We start from the raw sequence: 21,813 nt of genomic DNA, 5'->3' as shown, positions 1-21,813 counted from the left end.
CACCTGATAAACTACTTGACCTTGCAATGGAAAAGAAGATGTGTCAATACTTCTGGCCACAGGAACCATTTAGAAACTTGAGTCTAGCTCTTGACTATTAGACATTATAAACAAATATTTAACATTTCAGTTCATTAGGAGAATTTATGTATTTGTTACGAAAAGAAACTTTATTAAAACTATAATGTAGCCAAATGGACTTACTTTTTGTGTGGTTGATGGGTCTTAGATATTGTGATCTTCTAATAAAATGAGCAATCATATAATTACTTATGGTATTGAGGTGATTTGGATCCACCACATCAACTTCATTTGTAGTATTTCCTCTTGCGACGTAGCTTCTTGCCTCAGAATCATAATATCCTACTGTGATGTCATCCAACATAAATGTGGCAGTTAATTTTGGAAATTGTGTTTCTCCTTCAATGTAAGTTAGAAGCATCCACAGAGAGTGAGAACCTGTAAAAAAAAATTAAGCAATAACCGGGGGGGACAAGATCATTTTTATTAAACCATGGTCTTGTGCATTAAATGAGAGGCGGGTATGTCAGGGTTTATCTGTGTTTGTTTTTGGGTGGGTTTATCTCGTTTTTGTTCTGTGACCTATTTTTCCATTTATTTCTCATTGTTTGATTAGTCTCACAGAATCAGTTTTTATACATTGCTGTGGATAGGCATCATAACCTTTTTGCAGAGTATCATGGGTAATTTCTGGTAAGCAACATAGTAAGAAAGGTGACAGTCATGCGATATTAATGAGAAAACCACAAAATTGTAACAGACATTCTTGTCTTAGTTTCGTTTTCATGGTCTCATAGCTTGTTTTTAGTAGTTCCTGTTTTCCTTTATATCAGCTCCCTCTTACCCTTTGTTGTCATGGTTACCTATGAGTTGTCATTCTGTTCAGGTGTGTGCACCTCAATATCTTTGGTATTTAAGTTCATGTGTGTTTCTCATCAGTCACATTCAGTCGAGTTAAAAATGGCTCACTATTTGGCAGGTATTGCGTTAAAGTCACCCTTTTTATACATTCAGTTATAACTGCTTATCAACGATTTATAATGCATTTGTAAATGCATTTGCATTTGTAATAAGTTAGTCATAAGAAAACACCTTCATAAAACCCTTTTCAAATAGAAGCTTAATGTAAAGTGTTAACAAAATTTCTAGTCAGGTGTGTTGGAGCTAAATACTGCAGGACGTTGGCCCTCTAGGAGCAGGATTTGAAACCCATGACTTAATTAAAAGAACACAAACAAGTGTAGTAGCTTATTTTTACGTTTTGAATTTATTATTATTTGCCATATGATGAATTTAAAAAAAAAGAAAAGAAAAGAAAAACAGACGTTACACATTGTAAGACACAATGGGTTGTTGGGTAATCAAGTGACCACAATAAAACCACACCTAGCCTATATAATAAAGGTAGATTATTAACTAAAGATTTGAACTGTTCGAAAGCTAGAATGGGATAAAATGCCATTATAGCCAACAGTTATTTCAACTTCAAAAACTGAATTATATTCATTAGGGCTTTTCACACTGTGCTTAACCCCAGGCGGGTATAAATTATGAATAATGTGAAACGTGAAACGTGAAGCAAGAAAACACAGGATTCTTACACAGGATTTAGAATGACCCAGGGCTACAGTAATTATTTCAAGTGTGAAAAGCCCTTTTGAGTTTTTCATTTTAGCTAGTCATCATTAAGGTCGAGCAACCATTTAATATCACAAATTATATGGTGTCACTGTCAAGCTCAAACAGTAGAGCGTTGGTGCTAGCAATGCCAAGGTCATGGGTTCGATTCCCAGGGAAAGCAAGAACTGACAAAAATGTAAAATGTGTATCTTGAATGCAATGTAAGTCGCTTTGGATAAAAGCGTCTGCCAAATGCATAAATGTAAATGTAAATGTAAGCATGGGGCAAAAAAAAACTGATTGTTTACATAGGCCTATGTTTTAAAGATGTTTTGCCGATAAGAAAAGATGGGTGTTTTTTATGTTTTTAGATCATTTACTGCAATACCCTTGATTTTTGGTAATTATCGCCCCAAAAAAAGCAAAAAAAAAAAAGAAAAGCCTCAGGACCCGGACTTGATCGAGGCTGAGGAAACTAAATCTGCAAATTTATGTCAGGTTAATTTTTTCCTGTTGGATCTTAAAAGACTTTGACACTCCAACCTTATCTGACCTATTCTTTTATAGCCCAATTCACCTGACTTCACCTTAGCTGTGACTGTCACTTTCAGTTTTTAAATCTTCCTGAATATTCTTTACCAGCAACAACACAAAATGTATTTCTTGATGTCTAATACAACATATAAAAATAAAATACTCAAGGTAACGGAAGGCATTCAAGAAAAAAGCATATAAGTAAGAAGATCGTGTTATTTGTGCTAAAGTCACCTTAAATTTATACGCACGTGTCATGAAATATTTTATATATCATAACACTTACCTCTTGGTGAAGCTGCTGGAAGTAAAATGATGATAATGAAAAGAATTCTGTCCATATTGGCTGAAAATTTCCAAGGAGATGTGCACTGTGTGTGCTATTGTAATGCTAGTAAACTGTACTGCCTTGTGGTGTAATTATTGTTTAGATTGGTTGATAATAGGAGAAAGGTTTTATAGATCATTCACCAAGAGGAGTTTCTCCTTTTCATGTTTTTACTTTCAGCACTTTAATATGTACAACATTTAAGGATAGGCTATCACTATAGGCCTACATTATTTTATTACTATAGCCAATTACTTTAAAAAAAAATACTTTTATTAAATATTTGGATGGTCTTCTGGTCTCATTTGATTTCACTCAAAAGCTGGCCAAACTTGCTCATAAAAGATAGAATTAGGCCTACAAGTAACTACAGAGGGTAATATAACACTTCAAAAGAAAATAATAAACCCCCCAAAATGTAACATTTTCATATAGCCTACACCACAGTAATGCACAAAAACTCAAACACACACCATTTCCACACCAAACTTGGTAAAAATAGGAGTGAATATTCCCCCCTTTAAGCCAGGGACACAAGACAGGGACACGTAAGGCCGATTATAAATGTAGCGTAATTTGATACTGTTGTGAACTTAGAATCGAAAGACCAGGAGACTTGGTTGTTTCTTCAGCAGGATTCTTTATTGAGAACACGAGCTGTCGGTAGCTGCATTCACCAAGTCTGACGTGAATGTTCTCTTGCAGTTTATATACATTTAGGGGCAGGAACCGAAAAAGACAGGTTTAGGAACCGGTTTTAGACTGAGAGCATTGCCCACCCTAATCCACTCAGCATATCTATTCAAACACTGAGACCCGAGTACAGGACTGGCTGGACTTTCTTGCTAAAACACAAACTCCAAGAGTTTCAGTAAAACAGGACTGACCAGAGTCTTTTGCTAGAAAACTCTGATAACCATAATTTATACCTAACCTTAACATGCTAAATTCAATGTAAACCTAAATTAAACATTTTAATAAATTTGCATTTCCACAATACTTAAGACTGATCATGCCCAAACGTACCGAGTCAGAGACAGTTGCGTTCAGTCGTTGTTTAAAATCTGCTCCAGTCGTTGAAAAGTGTGTTCAGTTCAGTCTTAGAATGTTTCAGCAAGTTGTTAAGTGTGTCCCTGGCATTAGTTACAATAAGCAAAGCTGTAAGTAATGACCTAGTTAATACACAAAATAAACCAAGTTATATATATATAATATATATATATATAAAATATATATATAAAATGGCAAAAAATTATAATAATTAACAACATTATTAACAAAACCATATTGTATTGGATAAACAAAAATAAAGGTCGGGAAAACCCTACCTTTATTTTTCCATTGATAATAGCAGGTTTATTACATTTTATCATACGTATTTCAAAGTTAAGGATTCATTAGTTTGAATATAGCATTGGAACAAACACTATAATAACATCTTAGTTGATGACTTTATTTTTGACAAAACATAGGCTACTATATATATATTTAACATATGAGCAGAAATTGGCGAACAAAAGCTTATTTGATGTGGCAGTAGACTATTTTACAGTAAAAACTATAAAACTATAAACTATCCAAAACTAATCAACAAAATGTTGTCTTTCATATTTCGTCTGCATGTAACATATTGTTTTTATGATATATCACAGCTGTTCGTCTTGTAGTCAATCATCTCTGTGTATTTAAGTTCCTGTCTGTGTTCTGGTCAGTATTGTTCATGTTATGTTTGCACGTTGTTTTGCATGTTGGCCTTACATTCTGACTTTGTAATAAATCTGATGTTATTTGGTATTCATCTTTGTCAAGTGTTAAAGTTTCTAGTATTGAAAAGAAAAGAAAAGAAGATTTTTTTAAATTCATTTACGACTATATCACATGCTGAAAACATGGCACATATTTCTCCTAAGATTATTTACAATGTTTTACACTTTGCTATTAAAAATTACTGTATTCCTTAATACTTCCTCCACAATGATCCCAGTCTGTGCTGAGATCCGAGATATATATAATTTGTGACTGCTACCATTTGTACATTACTGTCCTTTAAAAGTGAAATCACATGACTGACTGTTGGTTTCAGGAAATACACCTTTTTTTAACTTGTTACAAAACTTGTTACGTGACACATACTGAAAATATCTGTAGAGAAAGACAGTTTTCACTAGCTATGAGAACAACATGAAATTGTTAGTTTTCTTGAGTGTCATAATTGTAGGTCTCCTGTAGAATACTACTATAAAATTGTATCACTTATGATATAAAAGAAGATCAAGAAAGCAAACTCAGATTCTGGAGGGTCTCGTGTGAGTTGTTTGGCAACAGGATTTTACCCTCGTCACATCAACCTGACCCTGTTCAGAGATGGACAGCCTGTATCTGATCATGAGATCACTGGAGGAGATCTGCTGCCCAATGGTGACGGGACGTACCAGATGAGGAAATTAAAAACGATATGACAGAACGGTCTTTCTAATGTGTTTGTGACATTTTTTACTTTTTTTATTTTTTTTATCCTGGTGAACCATTTAAATCAGTGATTCCCTCAGTGCTGATAGTTCTGGCTCTGCTGTTGGTGTTTGGAACTGGAGCCGTCATATATAAATACAGGAGGAGACTACAAACAGGTAGAACAGGAAGGATCTAAAAAATAAAAATTATCCATTTAGTCTAGTATAGATGTGATGCATTAGAATGTTTTTTATTTTTTTATTTATGATACAATATTTTATTGCCATTAATAATTCTGCTGTTTTTTTTGTTTTGTTTTTTATCTTTGATGTGATAGCTTCATCTAAAAGTGATTATTCTGCTCCTTCTAGTGAGTATTTGGTGTTAAATTTTATTTAATTTGATTTATCTCATAACATGCTCACTTCTGCTCAGTAATTAAAATTAAAATTAATTTTGTTTTCAGCATGTGAAGAAAGTTTGGAAACAACATCAACACATAAAACACAACAGGAGAACTCACATCTTTGAGCTAGTAATGAATGATCTACCAGGAAGGCTTCTAATATATAAACAATGGGATTGCCAATATATTGTATTGCAAATTTTAATGTTAGTTTTATATATATATATATAACTAACATATAACTAACATATATATATATATATATATATATATATATATATATATATGTTATATATATATATATATATATAGGCTATATATATATATATATTATGTAGGCTATATATAAAATATGTATATGTGTGTATTTATATGTATGACCCTGGACCACAAAACCATTGATGTATGATTTGTTAAGACAGGACAATATTTGGCCAAGATAGATATATTTGAAAATCTGGAATCTGAAGGTGCAAAAAAATCGAAACATTGAGAAAATCACTTTTAAAGTTGTCCATTTATGTTCATGATTTTGCTGCATTCACTCACAAAAAGATTTTTTTTTTATATATATATATATATGTATTTACGGTAGGAATTTTACAAATGATCTTCATGGAACATGATCTTTACTTAATATCCTAATGATTTTTCAAGGGTCAAGGGTCTCTCACACACACACACACACACACTTTTATATGAATATATAAATATTCAACATCATATTTATTATGTCACTGTACAGATGCTGAAGAAAGTGCTTGGTAATTTTCTGCTTTTGCTCTGGTTATTTCACTGTTGCCTGGATATGTCATCTGTAGTAGCCAATGCAACGACCTCTAGTGGTCGATATTGGGTGAGCTTTACAATGACAGAAGTAAACAAACACAAATACAGCTGCTCTGCCACACAAACTGATCATTGATTTGGGTAATGAGGTGTGACAATGTAAAAAATACTACAGAATGTCTTCTAATCTAACATTTTTAAAGAAAACAGTATAACTATTTAGAGCAGAGAGTAGTTCACCTGTGTGGCAATGGAAAAGAGTCCACAATCACTGTTTTATTTGGCTCTAAGGCCAACACACATCTTCATTTTACCCGACTTTTTTGGTGTAACAATTGGTGACTGACACCCATGCAGAGGCATCGATGCGTTTTATCATCCCAGCGATGATTGCTTCCAAGCGATGTAATTCCTCTGACACAGCACTACGAACAGACAGTGCCAGACCAATATAAACATTCATTAACGCACACATCAGTTATGGTACAAGGAAACTCAAGCATATTTGCGATGCTAGATGTGTGAGAAGACTGTACAAGCTCTGAAACTGCAGTTGTGAAGGACAGTGAGGAAGACTCCGCATATGAGCAAGGATATAGCCTACACTAGTAAACGGAAGTCACTTGTCAAAAAACCTGAGGCGCGTATAAATTCTCCTCCCCTTTCACATCTGTCACAATATTTTTTATTTATGTTCTACCTTTGAAGTTAAAATAAACCATGCATTTCAAATATTTCAACAGTGCATCTTGCTTTATTAATAGGCTACTTGTTAATTTCTTAAATAATCAAACTTTAAGGAGAGATTTCCGATTCCTCCGTCCTCATTTTCTTTCCTTCCATCTTTTTCCTTTTCGCATTCTGGGGGGGGGGGGGGGGGGGGGTGAAGTTATAGGAAGCGAGGAAATGAAGGTGGATGTACAAGAAATGAGAAGCACCCTTCACTTCGACCCTCCGAAGTTGCCTTAAAAGAGGCACAACAAATATGTTCACACTTTCAGTTTCAGAATTCTTTGTTTCTAAAATGACTGACATCCTTTACACGCACAGCAAATAATTAGTGCAGTCATACTGCGTAGTTCAACACTGTAAAGTTTAACATTCGAGATTCCCTTCGTTCCAAATCAGAATGCAGGCGCAATATTGTGATGGTTAAAAGTAAACTGTATGTATGTCTAGCTAAAACATTAAACCATAATACAAAAAAATCGCATAACACTGGAGTTGAGATCGGAGTTAGGGAGTGGCGCAAAAGTGCAAAACGTTCAATAACCGTTGGGTTATTTTTTTAACTCAACCATTGGTGTATGCATGTTGGGTCATTATGTTGGGTTATCTTTAAAATTTGTTGGGTTATTTGTTTATGCATTGGGTTAAAATAACCCACAGTTGAAGTTGCTATACCACCCCACAGTTGGGTTATTCGTTGGGTTGTTTTTAACCCAACATTTTTAAGTGAGTACACACTAGCCAATACAGGATTTTTTTTTTTTTCTCTGTGACTATGTTAGGCTAATTATATACATATTTTTTTATGTAACGATTCCACTTAATGTTGAAGTAGTCATTAAAATAGTGTATGATCTGTGCATTATAAATATGTAATATATAGTTTAATATGCTTAAATAATTATATTTAACTTCTTAGTGTTACAGACCTATAGATGTCAGGCCACATGTTTTATTGATTTTAGACACATTTTTGAAATGTTGAAAACTATTTAATTTCCTGGTCTTGTGACCTGATGTTGTCACAGCCTCTGTATATATTCATAAACTTTTGTCACACATCTTATGTGTCTGTTTTTGGAAATAACATTTTTTATTTTAAACATATTCTTAAAATATTGACATGTATTTAACTTCCTGGTCCTGTGACCTGTCACACAAGTTGTAATATCTTCACCTAAACCTGACACACATCTTACATAACTTGGATTTAGTAAATATCATTTTTGATGATTTAAAAAAAAAAAAAAATTCAGATCTATATAACTTCCTGGTCATGTGACCTGATGTTGCTACACCCACTGTATTAAATTCTTTAAAATTTGTCACATATCTTACATCTTTGTTTTTGGGAATATGTCTTTTTTGATTTTATACTTTTTTTTTTTTTTTGAAATCAATTTAGCTTCTTGATCATGTGACGTGTACAAAGGCTTCTGTGTAATGTAAATGCCTGTCAAATATTTTTATTAGTTGCACTATTGCAGATGTTTGTACTATTAACTTGGCACTTTAGAATTCTGTGGGTCCAGGCCTTAGTAGCTTAAACAAATTATTAACAATACACAAAATAATGTAATTTTTATGTGAATGCACTACAGGAGCTATAACAACACCTCTTTCTATAAGTTAATAGCAAAAGTTTTTTTTTTTTTTTTTTTTTTTTTTTTGTAAAAACAATGTTACATGTTACTGTTTCTAGTGAATACCCCATTCAAAACTTTACTTGATTTCTTTCTAGCTACTCCACTTAATGAACATTAGCTACATCTATTGTTTGGCGCTATACATATTTTGGAATATTTGAATGATTTTTGTTTATTGCCATGCACTTTTATGACAGTCCCTTAATTTTCTCAGTGAATGTCAAACCAATGTCCAAAATCAAACCATCTTACCTGCAGTTGCAGAAGCATACCAGTGGCATATGTCAGCAAAATGGGCAAAGTTCTTCTGCTCGTTCTGATTTTACTTCCAGTTGCTGCTCCTAAAGGTAAGATTTACAAAGACTTTTTTTTTTTTTTTACAATGTGCTTGCAAGAATTTGCACATCAGTTTGTTCAATCAAGTTGCACCCCTGCTTCTTCACTTACTCACTAATAGTATTATACTGGACAAAGCATTAGCAATGACAGTAGCAAAAAGAAACAAATTAAATGGAAGATCACAGATTAATTAGTGGAAGTGGAAGGAACCGTTAACAGCTATTAGCTAAACAGAACAATGCGTTTCCTGTAGACCTAAAACACAAGCCTGAAAAAAACAAATGAAAACAAAACAAGATGATTTCTCTGTGAGTTTGCTTAAAGATATATATATATATATATATATATATATATATATATATATATATATATATATATATATATATATATATATATTTAAGCAGTCATGAATGTATTGTTTCTACAGATTTGCCAGGCAAAGACTTTGAATAGCCTAAACAAAGAAATTGATTTTATGAAACACAAGTGCTCCTGGTTCTTTTTCACATGGTTGACTCTTTTGAGTTAATCTGTTGATTAAAATGTTCTGGTTGCAGCAACTGCTGATCCCAAAAAAGAACTTAAATGAACACATGAATCTATGACAGTTGCCAGTGAATTCATTGTTTCTTTTTGCAGTGAATTTTAACCAGCTGTTCCCAAGGTTATTATTTAATTAAGTCATTTTTTGTATTTGTGCTCACTAAAATTATTTTATTATAGCAGCGTTTGAATTGTGTTTTCAAAAATGTATGAGGAAAAAAAACAAAGAAAATGCAATTTTTTCATATATTTTAAAGCATTTAATTGAAAAAGACAATAAATAAGCAATATATACAAATGTATTCAATAGAAAATCTGATAAGTAATTACAAATAATTAATGCAACAAACAAATAAAGTCTTGTTTTTGGCGTATCCTCTTTGTGGTCTTTTGTGTTCAGTTGTTTAACATCCTACCACAATTTTGTAGATTGTGATGTTTACCATTTCCTGTTTTTCACAGGCTCTCACTCTTTGTGGGTGCTTGCAACATACATTAAAGGACAAACGTCATTTCCTGAATATAGCTATGTAGGGATTGTGGATGATGTCACAGTTCTGTACTATAACGGAGAGACAAAGACTTTCATTCCAAGAGGAAATACAACAACTGAAGACGACATGTTTGATTCAAAAATTATCCTCAGAATAAGTGACTTCATACATGGACACTTTATGGACAGATGGGAAATAGCAAAGACAAACTTAAATGAAACTGATCGTAAGTATTTCAGTTATGTAGCTATTTGAACTTGATCAAAAGGAATTGTATTTGAAACAATTGAAATAGTAATTGAAACAATACTATATACAAATATAGTAAAAAAAATACTATTATAAGTACAACAATAATAATAATAAAGGATGTGCCCGAGCCCAAACCTTATTCATAAAGGCACTGATAATTTCTACAAAACTAATAACGAATTATGTTTCTTACCTGAATACTAGCCTACTGTTAGACCCACCTGAAAAAATTAAATCCATGTTAATTTCATTTCACTCTTTTTTTCTAATCTATTTATTTGTGCTATCATTTGCAATTTGTTTATTTGTAAAAAAAACAAAAAAAAAATTCCACAAAAAAAAATGTGGAAGAAATACAAGTAGGCTATACATAAATAATGACATAAAAGTATATACACTCATTTATTTATTTAAAAAAAAACTTCTTATATTTATGTTTAATTTTATTACATTTTGGCGTATATATATATATATATATACTGTACATTTAAAACGTCCGGTTTAAGCCGAGCCTATTGCCAGTTTGATCTGAATACAGATACAAATAATTTTGAGATTATTACAGATGCAGATGAACATATTGGCTTTGCTGCACACCCATAATAATAATAATAATAATAATAATAGTAATAGTAATAGTAATAATAACAACAATAATAATAATAATAATAATAATAAATAATTTTTTTCTGATTGTGAAATGTCTAGGGAGATCTCTGCATGTGTGGGATGATTTAAATAGACACTACCTTAAAGCTTTATCTCTTCATTAAAGGTGTTATTGCCCTTCAGAGGCTGGTTGTGTGTGAACTGAGAGATGATGGTGAACCGGGACAAATGATCACACGAGATGCAGTCAGTGGCTCCACCACAGATGAGTTGCTTTATGTTGACAAGAACTTCACATACCAGGGTCATTTAAACGTCTCGACCCAATTACTGAATTTTCATCTTAAAATCAGCAAGAGTCGTCATGAAAGTTTTTACCAACCACACTGCATCAAAACACTCAAGAGTTACCTTGAAAAAAGGAGAAATCAAATCAATAGAAAAGGTACGATAACTTACTCCAAACCAAACCAGTCAAGAAATGTGTTCTGATTTACATTTACATCTTTCTGAGTTAAACTGAGAATTTTTCAGGCCAATATATATTGAATTTTTATTTATTTTTTTGCAGTGAAACCGCGAGTCAGACTGATTCAGAAAGCAAACTCAGATTCTGGAGGGTTTCGTGTGAGTTGTTTGGCAACAGGATTTTACCCTCGTCACATCAACCTGACCCTGTTCAGAGATGGACAGCCTGTATCTGATCATGAGATCACTGGAGGAGATCTGCTGCCCAATGGTGACGGGACGTACCAGATGAGGAAGAGTCTGGAGATCAGTGCAGACAAACACAAATACAGCTGCTCTGCCACACACCTCAGTCTACACTCTAAAAAATGCTGGGTTGTTTTAACCCAATGTTGGGTCAAATATGGACAAACCCAACGTTGGGTTAAAAATGCAATTTTAAAATGGACAAACCCAGCCGTTGGGTTGTAACCAATGCAATTTGTCCATTTTTTAATTGCATTTTTGTCCATTTTTGATTTTGTCCAAAATGCAATTTGTCCATTTTTAAACTGCATTTTTAACCCAACGTTGGGTTAGTCCATATTTGACCCAACATTGGGTTAAAACAACCCAGCATTTTTTAGAGTGTAGACAACAAACTGCACGCCACTTTGGGTAATAGGATTTTTCAGAAAACATAATTTAACAATCAAAACCAAAATAATTAAAGTTAATCTCAGAGTCTGTGATTCATATTTCAGAGTATGATCACGGGGAACCATTTATATCAGTGTTTCCTTCAGTTCTGACGGTTTTGGCTCTGATGATGGTGTTTGGAGTGGCAGCTTTGATAACTGCATGGAAAAGACGACGTCCAGGTACGACAAGAACAGAAAAAGAGGTCTAAAGAGCCTAGAATAGAAACTTAAAGGAATAGTTCACCAAATATATGGATTAGAACAACTTTCGCATATGTGTGTGTGTATGTAGTGGTTACCGATGTAAGGCCCGTGAAATTGGTCCAATGGAGGTTTTCCAATAACACAGGGAAGGTCTCACGTGCTCTGTCCTTTCCTCATGCGAAGTATTGGTTTGGTTAAATTTGTAATACATTAATCATATGTATTTACTCGTTAATTCATCTGACTCCATAAATGAAAGGTTTAATAATATCTGTGCCTCACTGAAAGTGAGCGAATGTTTGATATTCCTTATAACCATTAAAGGAACAATGTCAAAATCAGTTAGAATAATCGCGTGTAACAATTTAATATTTCAGATATCAGAGATCAATTCCACAATCAATTCAAATATCTAGAACATGATTATACATTGGTTACACCAAAGAATCTTACCCAGCTTGTAACCTGAGATAGAGAGAGAGAAAGGGAAAGAAAGAGAAAGAGAGAAAGAGAGAGAGAGAGAGGGAGAGAGAGAGAGAGAGAGAGAGAGGGAGAGACCACCTATTCCATTCGTGACCAGCAAAGAAGCCCCCAGATCGCTCACGCACACCTTCCTTTATCCTGTTTGCCCAGGTGATATGGGGGATGGGGAAAACCACCCTCAAATGGCATAACCAGTTTCTCTAAACTTCTCTAAACCTTATTACCTTTTATTTTATCTATCTGGATATGAGATATCTGTACCACTCACTTTGAGACATTTCAAATGACACCAAAAACATAACAGTCAATGATAAACATTCACATTAAACCATATTCTTGTGTGAGTTCTTAGTATTTTGCGGAAGTGAGGTCGTATGGGGGAGGTCAAATGGTAATTAGCCCTTTGTCTCAGACCAGGGCCTCAACCTGTATTTTCAGTCTTACAGATTCCCTCCTTGATCCCGTGGGTCACATTCTGATGAACACTTACGGGGTCACAGTAAGACGTTTGTTATAATCCTTGAAGATGTAGCACAAAAATTGTCTTTGCAATGTTGGCATCTGTAGAAGCTCAATGGGCTGTGTTCACCTGCAGAACACCTGTTCTCACCAGTGTATAGCTTGAGTCCAGCAGGTGGATGAATGCGTTCAGGTTCTCTTCCTGTAATCCTGTGACGTGAGCAAAGTTCATAGAGTCAATCTGGACCTCTTGTGACTTGACCAGTTGATGTGTCATTCCTTCATGGAGAAAGTTCCGCTTCCCTGGCACCTTCTCCACGATGATGATCTTACCCTCCTTGACCCGCCCTGTCACCTCCAGTGGTACGGTGGTCTGGGCAGACCTCAGTGGATGAAGGGGTTCTCCTTTGACACCTGAAAAGCATCTTAAATGTCCGCTTCACGATTGAGCACATATATGAACTTACAGTCGTAAGGAAATGCATAGGAACGCATAATGCAATAAAGCAAAATCATGTCATGTTCAATGTAAAATACCATGTTCATGTCAGCAAATGTGAGTGGTACATTTGGTCTCATTAATTACCTGATTTTTAATTACCATGCCAATAATACTCCTAAGGAAGGACAAAGGAAGATCTTACAAGCTCTTACCCTGTTTCTAGAAACATTTAAATAAATGGCATTCTAACAAAACAACCAGTGCTGGGTTAAAACAACATTTCATTTTGGTGTAACCAAACATAGAGATTCAATTGAATTGATGCCCAAATACATTGTTGCAAGTAAAATGGACAAAATACAAATAAGCAGAAATCAAAATAAGTTTCAGAAATGTTTTTCTGAACTACTCAAAGGAAATCAAAATAAGTTTCAGAAATTAAAATCAAAATAAGTTTCAGAAATGTTTTTCTGAACTACAAGGAAATGTAAAAATCAAAATAAGTTTCAGAAATAAAATAAAAATAAGTGTCAGCAGAAAGCAAAATAAGTTTCAGAAATGCAGTAAGAGGTTGGTGTAAACCAAATAATCAAATAAATGGTAGGATCAATGGTTTTGTGTGTTTGTGTGAGTGTTTTTTAGAATGTCAGTGTGTGTTTTGGTCTGTGTGAGAGAGTGTGTGTGTGTGTGTGTGTGTGTGTGTGTGTGTGTGTGTGTGTGTGTGTGTGTGTGTGTGTGTTTATCTGTGTCTGTGACAGAGAGTGTGTGTGTGTGTGTGTGTGTGTGTGTGTGTGTGTGTGTGTGTGTGTGTGTGTGTGTGTGTGTGTGTGTGTGTGTGTGTGTGTGTGTGTGTGTGTGTGTGTGTGTGTGTGTGTGTGTGTGTGTGTGTGTGTGTGTGTGTTGATCTGGCTAAGTCACAGTCGATGACAGAGTTGAATTGTAAATTTTGTAATGATCCATTTTAATTATGTTTCTGTTATTGGTAGGTATGTTGAGAAATCAGGGGCCCTCTGATTTTCCAACTCCCACCAACAATCATAGAGTTTGAAATTTAATGGCAGGTCTGCCTTAGAATTTGTCTTGATTTGTGACTGTAGCCATTCAGTTGTCCATGTGTGTTGCATTAGTTGGCAGTTTGTTGTGAATAGCGTATGCTATTCTCTGTGTCTCTGTTAGACCATGATCATGAGATCAGCTCCACCCTGTGTGTGTGAAGCTATCTGGATGTGTTAGTGTGAAGATGACACATCTTCGTCTGATGTGTAGTGTTCAGCCTGGATAGACTCTATCTACTCCAGCTGATGATGTTGTGAGGGTATAGTGATGGAGGGGTATGTTCAGTGTTGATGTTTAGGAGATGGGTGTAATCTAATCTATAACAATTGTGTTGCAAATTTCGATCCAGTTGTAAACTGGGAGGCCATATTTATGCAGTAATGTAATAGTGTGACGTGAAAAGGCCTTTTATAATATCTTTTCACCCATCTCCCGAGTCTCAGGTTATGTTCTAACAATTCCGCTGTCCTGGATTTGCTCCAGGTGGGCTCCTGCCCCTCCTGGCATCCATCTTCCGAGAAATTTGCAGAAGTAAGCCTAAGACAGAAAACAGAGGAGAGCGAACCACAGACAATTCCAATATTTCACACACATTCTAGTTCGTGCAGATATTTTTTGACCTGCAAAAAACTGTGGTACTTCTGTCTGCTGTTTAGCATTTCACACCCTCCTTGTAAATTTACTTCTCTGATTAGATTACATTTTAGTTGTTGCACAATTTGGTTTGCTATTACCTGTGCCACAATTCTAGCCGTGTTTTCTAACGGTGAAAAATAAAGGCATACCCCTCCCCTTTTTTGGCACTGGGTAGCACACAAATGAAATTCTGTTTTAGAAATTCAGTTTTAATGACGAAAGTCACACTTCTCCAATTGTTGTCCTGCTCGGCGAGTGTAATATAATGTTTATTATAATTCAAGTTATAATATAATTATATTCTCTAACAATACAAGTCAAATTATATTGTTTTCGGTTTCTTAAGAGTCTCCGGAACAACTTAACGCCTGGCCAAATCTCTGCTTGTTCTCATGTCAATACATTTGAATATTAAAAGGCTTTTTGGCTCAGGGCTGATAAGATGTACATTCGCTGTTTTTCTTTTTTCCTTTGCTAGGTTTCAAATATCTTTTCTTCTCATTTAGTCTTTTTAAATGGCCATTATAACGTTTGATTCTTCTATTTACTCTTACTTTATATTTTTCCGTTTATAGATAAGGAAAACTATATCGCTTTGCAGTCCTTCCCAAGGATGCACGACACAAGTGGTCAGCCCCGAAGATCAGAAGCTGAGGCAGTTGGCTAAATATCTAGGGATTTTGCCGTACACGCGCAACAATCAAAGATATATTCAATAACCCCCTTGGATGCCCTTCAGGAACTTAATTCAACCGTTTTTCAAAACTATTAAATTAGAACAGAAGTCATCGGAAGCGTCCAAGCTAGGTTAATCAACCAGCGTTGATCCTAGTCGGACCAACCCATCCTCTCATCCAAGTCGCCCGCACACTTCCTGATATCAGTTATTAGCCGTCGCTAATCTCTGACGCAATCTTGTGGAAATATACGAATCCGTTAATCTATTTTGGAAAAAACAAATCTCAGAGTAATTCAGAATACATTCAAACATAACAATATTTAGTTCTCTGAAGCCTTAAATATAAAAAGGTTTTTGTTTCAGGATAAATGAGATGCATTCGTTTCTGATTTTCAGATTTCTCTGTGAATCACATTATAGCCACCAAATTTAGCATAGACACACGTGTTTAATTCAGTTTACACAGGATACATGGCCTAGAATACAACATCTACAACCTTTTACCTAAGTGTTCCAAATACACCCACAGCAAAACAATAGAATACAACATCTATATCACCTTTGCCTAAGTGTTTCAACTACACTTACAGTAAAGTAATCCTGTGTTTTTAAAGAATAAACTCAACTAGCCTATGTGCACATTTTTGTAGCAACTAAATTGTGTTCTATGTGTTAAGCACAATTTCAAATTTGAAAATTCAGACAGGTTCAGTGAATTTAGATGTTAAACTATTACGCGATTTGCTATTGGGCTGCTACCCGACTAGCAAATGACGCTAATAGCTGAAGGCCTTGAGTGACAAAAGTTGTTAAGTCAGTAAGAGTTTTAGATGCATTTGAGTTTTGCTGGTTCTTGTCATTAGATTGTGATTGTCTGCGTTTCATGAAATAGGGTGGAGGTCTGCCTCTGTCCAGCGACCAACATTTTTCCTCTGTATGGCCTGTTTTGTGACAGGAATTACAGAATCTGTTCAGTTTGCTACAGTGTGGCTTTCTGAATTCTCCTCCAGATGGAGGACCTTCATGACATTCTAACACAGCTACCTCACCATGCATTTGTTTCCGTGACTCAATTCTTGTCGCCCAGCTAACAATACCTTCAAATGTATTTTGTGCTGGAGAAGCACCACACATGAGTGATTGCTGTACACGCGGCCCTGCATTTGTAAGTAGGAATTCAAGGAGAATTACATTGTTGTGGTTAACACCTTCAATTCCAGAATACTCCTCAAAAAGTTCAAACATATTTTCTGCATATGTCTCAAACGATTCTTCAGTACTCTGTTTCCGATTGAGAATCAATTCCCATCCAACAGCACTACAACCACGCAGCTCGCGAATGCATTGTTTTAGTCTATTCAAGATTTCACTCTCAGGCTCATTTTGATGCATTGACTGCACAATGGTGCCTGTCATCAAAACCGGTGGTATCTTATAGATCAGAACATCTGGAATTGAGCTGATAACAATTTGCCAAATATCTTTTGGTTCGAGCTGAAATGCATGTTTTAGATTAACAATGCGTCTCCACCATGGTTCGAATGGCCCTTTCAAAGGGAATGGTCCGATCTCTGCTTTAAACAAGCTACATTCAGTTACTGTTAAAGGACGCCGAATGGTTGACTCTGTGCCATTTGGGTGCTGTACCACCTTAAGGGCTGAAACAGGCACTCTTTTCATAACTTTATCACATGCTTCATCTGTCTGAAAAGATACAAGATTATTAGAGCAGGCTGCCTCATCTAAGAAGTGTGCATTTTTAGCCCAATCGCTGTTAAGCTTTTTGGGAGACTTGCTTTTAGCATTTAGCTTAGCCTTAAGATCTGCAATGGTGTCTTTGTGATTTTTACACTTTTTAGTCAGGGCTAACAGCTCAGATAGTAAATTATCTAGCTGTGTTTGAAGATCTTGAATCTTTTCCTCAGACTTTTGTGCCTCTGCATTTTTAGAATGCACTTCTTCACATTTAGCATCCATAAGCAAAGATAGAAATTTTGTTGACTCATTTAGCCGTTTATAACTTATGAAGTTTAAAGCCTCAATTATTTCACCATGTTTTGATTTCTTCTGTTTACTGCCCACTGTTCTCCACCAAGTGAAAATTTCATTGTCAATAGCATCCCTGTTAAGACCTTTTCTACTGAGTTTGTACAGTGTAGGCTCTACCTTTTCAGCCCATAATGTAAACAGGACATGATCAGCACACATGATTTCACAATAATGGGACTACTTAGATTATTCTGATACTTCTAATCTCTGTTTTTATACAATTCATGGCATGGACGTTTAGCCTTTAGCATTAACGTTAGCCTTGGACGCAGCATGGCTTAGCATTGACATTAACGTTAGCCTTGAGCGTTTTGAAAACAACATGGACAATAGCATTTAGCATTAGCCTTGGGCGCAGCATGGCTTAGCATTGACAATAGCATTTAGCCTTGATATTTGAGTTTTAGCCTGTAAATCATATCATCCTGTTTTCCCAAAAATTTATTTTCATAAACAATGCATCAATCTGCCTTTTTATTTATAAAATCACATGTTTTCCGATCGTTTACAAACTTAAGATTTTTCTTTCTCTGTTTTCTGTTAGTTTGCTCATTATTTTCACATGTTGCTGGTTAGTTTTAAGCCCATACAACAATGGCCGGAAAACATGCGGCTGATTTTTAAAACTTTTAGGCTTTACATTTTCAGCTCTTCATCGAGTTACTAATTATTTGGAAGATGTTATTCTCACTTTAGGTTTCGTTTCTTGTTGCTTAGGCAAAACAAGGCGATCTTTAAAATCTAATACACAAGGTTTTTCATTCTTCATCTGGCTGCCGCATCACGTTTCTAAACAAAGCAAGGCTTTAATTCCGACCCGTAAACAATGCAAACATTTCTTCAACACTTCTATAAAGGGCAGAAAAAGTTTACTTACCACAACCGCGGAAGAAAGAGAAGATGTTCAAACCTCTTGTTGTTTTTAAAATCCCAATACTTGCTGGAAAGGACGTTTCTCATGAAACTGTTTTGATCTGTTTTGAGATCACGTCTCGAGGTCACCACTTTGTAAGGCCCGTGAAATTGGTCCAATGGAGGTTTTCCAATAACACAGGGAAGGTCTCACGTGCTCTGTCCTTTCCTCATGCGAAGTATTGGTTTGGTTAAATTTGTAATACATTAATCATATGTATTTACTCGTTAATTCATCTGACTCCATAAATGAAAGGTTTAATAATATCTGTGCCTCACTGAAAGTGAGCGAATGTTTGATATTCCTTATAACCATTAAAGGAACAATGTCAAAATCAGTTAGAATAATCGCGTGTAACAATTTAATATTTCAGATATCAGAGATCAATTCCACAATCAATTCAAATATCTAGAACATGATTATACATTGGTTACACCAAAGAATCTTACCCAGCTTGTAACCTGAGATAGAGAGAGAGAAAGGGAAAGAAAGAGAAAGAGAGAAAGAGAGAGAGAGAGAGGGAGAGAGAGAGAGAGAGAGAGAGAGAGGGAGAGACCACCTATTCCATTCGTGACCAGCAAAGAAGCCCCCAGATCGCTCACGCACACCTTCCTTTATCCTGTTTGCCCAGGTGATATGGGGGATGGGGAAAACCACCCTCAAATGGCATAACCAGTTTCTCTAAACTTCTCTAAACCTTATTACCTTTTATTTTATCTATCTGGATATGAGATATCTGTACCACTCACTTTGAGACATTTCAAATGACACCAAAAACATAACAGTCAATGATAAACATTCACATTAAACCATATTCTTGTGTGAGTTCTTAGTATTTTGCGGAAGTGAGGTCGTATGGGGGAGGTCAAATGGTAATTAGCCCTTTGTCTCAGACCAGGGCCTCAACCTGTATTTTCAGTCTTACACCGACTCCTTTAAGAAAAATCCAAACTTTTATATATTACAGTTATCTTTTCTAAACAGCAAATCAAAGACAATAATTCCTTTCGTCTTCCTTTTGGTGTTAGATTCAGTTAAAAGTGGCTGTTCTACTGCTTCTAGTAAGTACTTCTTGTTATTAAGTTATTTTTTAATTTACAGAACTGGATAAAGAAAACCCTTGCATATACTGAACACTCATTAAACAATACTTTTTATTTTCAGCATCCGCAGAAAGTGTGGACACCGCAATGAAATTGATGTGAATGCTATGACACAAAGTGGTATATTCCAAAAAAAAATATCAATTGTTACCTACAATTTCCATTATAATTCACTAGTTCACTATGATTTATTGTCAGCCACTGTCGCACAAGTGACGTATTGTCATGCTGTCATACCTTTCTATTCCTAGACCTAAAAGTGGAAAAAAATATTTACTACTTTGAGCCATTTACACTATGCAAATGTATTCATTTATTTGGTGGTGTATGTATGGTGTAATGTTTGTGTGTATATATTATTCTTTCATGTTATTCATTTTTTATTGTAATAAAAAATATATTTTTTTTTCTCAAGAATGTTCATTCTCATATTATTAGTGCAGAAGGTAAAAACATAAAAAGGAGCAATAAAAATATAATTGGCTAATGATCATGGAAAGCAGTATTGTAATCTTTATTTTTATTTTTTTAAATGTTTGTTTCATATTATTTTATTTTATTCAAAATTTTAAACATATTAGATATTCAAGAAGGAACCTTATGTGAAGTGGCTTTCTACACATTAATATTACTGTACAAACCTAAGGAGCTATATTACATCATATTTATTATGTCACTGTACAGATGCTGAAGAAAGTGCTTGGTAATTTTCTGCTTTTGCTCTGGTTATTTCACTTGCCTGGATATGTCATCTGTAGTAGCCTATGCAACGACCTCTAGTGGTCCGATTTTTGGTGAGCTTTACAATGACAGAAGTCAGCCTCAGTAACAAACACAAATACAGCTGCTCTGACACACACCTCAGTCTGGACAACAAACTGATCATTGATTTGGGTAATGAGGTGTGAAAATGTAAAAAATACTACAGAACTGTCTTTCTAATCTGACATTTTTAAAGAAAACAGTATAACTATTTAGAGCAGAGTGTAGTTCACCAATGTGTGGCAATGGAAAAGAGTCCACAATCACTGTTTTATTTGGCTCTAAGGCCAACACACATCTTCATTTTACCCGACTTTTTTGGTGTAACAACATCGCGATATTTGGCATCAGTTCACGTGTGCCAGATGTTGGTAAGTAACGTTAGTAAATACAGTAGTAAATAGTTGGTAAATACGCTGTCCTAATAATGTTTGATATAATGTCTTTTTCTGTTTGTCGATATTAATGATGCTATAGGCCCAGACCTTCAATCAGTTAATCATATTCATATCAGGTTTAAAGTAGTACTATAGTTCCAAAGTTGTATTTGTAGTTGAAGCACAGTAAAAACAACACTAACCATGCTTTTACCACAGTAACATTAGTTTTACTGTGATAAGTGTAGTAAAAAGACAGTAATCACAAAACTTACCATGCTTTTACCAGACTATTGGTAGTTTTAATGTAAAACTTATTGAAAATGCACAGTAACCACAACACGTACCTACTGTGATAGGTGTGGTAAAAGGACAGTAACCACCACAAAACTTACCATGCTTTAAACCTCAGTAACATTAGTTTTACCGTGATGGGTGTAGTAAAGGACAGTAATAACAAAACTTACCATGCTTTTACCTCAGTATTGGTAGTTTTAAAGTGATATTTGTTGTAAATGCATATTAACCACAACACTTAACATGCTTTTAATGCTTAATAATGTAACATCCAATATTTGTAAGGTAAATCAGTCATTTTCTTTTACTATTATTAAAAATATTATACATAATGATATTTTCTTTTCTCTTTTTTCAGCTGAAAAGACCAAAAGGGCTTTTCGGACTCAGTCAACCCATTATTGTTTGAGGACAAGTAACCGGAGGAGACGGACAGCTGCAATG

At 34.9% G+C, this 21,813-nt stretch overlaps 1 protein-coding gene across 3 annotated transcripts; it reads left to right on the top strand.

Annotated features, from left to right (window-relative positions):
• Positions 1 to 8,763: 8,763 nt before the first annotated feature.
• LOC311283079 (hereditary hemochromatosis protein-like) lies at positions 8,764 to 21,813 on the top strand. 3 transcript variants are annotated; one of them, XM_084397251.1, is made up of 7 exons: positions 8,764 to 8,871; positions 9,869 to 10,126; positions 10,928 to 11,206; positions 11,333 to 11,886; positions 11,973 to 12,089; positions 19,859 to 19,891; positions 19,995 to 21,813. In XM_084397251.1, the coding sequence occupies exons 1-4, from the start codon at positions 8,817 to 8,819 to the stop codon at positions 11,698 to 11,700; spliced, it is 960 nt and encodes a 319-aa protein (XP_084253377.1). In that variant the 5' UTR covers positions 8,764 to 8,816; the 3' UTR covers positions 11,701 to 11,886; positions 11,973 to 12,089; positions 19,859 to 19,891; positions 19,995 to 21,813. The 3 variants fall into 3 exon arrangements, with proteins under 3 accessions (XP_084253377.1, XP_084253378.1, XP_084253379.1); XM_084397252.1 differs by lacking the exon at positions 19,859 to 19,891 and having other exon boundaries at positions 21,728 to 21,813; XM_084397253.1 differs by lacking the exons at positions 11,973 to 12,089; positions 19,859 to 19,891 and having other exon boundaries at positions 21,728 to 21,813.

The sequence above is a fragment of the Rutilus rutilus genome (assembly GCF_951802725.1).
Source record: "Rutilus rutilus genome assembly, chromosome: 23".
Lineage (NCBI taxonomy): Eukaryota > Metazoa > Chordata > Actinopteri > Cypriniformes > Leuciscidae > Rutilus > Rutilus rutilus.
The sequence above is the reverse complement of the archived record's forward strand: the minus strand, read 5'-3'. Positions and strand labels throughout refer to the sequence as shown.

Coding starts and splice junctions, on each gene's coding strand:
- LOC311283079 (XM_084397253.1), top strand. CDS start 8,817: ATGGGCAAAGTTCTTCTGCTCGTTCTGATTTTACTTCCAGTTGCTGCT. Junction 10,127..10,927: donor AAACTTAAATGAAACTGATC/GTAAGTATTTCA, acceptor TCTTCATTAAAG/GTGTTATTGCCCTTCAGAGG. Junction 11,207..11,332: donor AAATCAAATCAATAGAAAAG/GTACGATAACTT, acceptor ATTTTTTTGCAG/TGAAACCGCGAGTCAGACTG.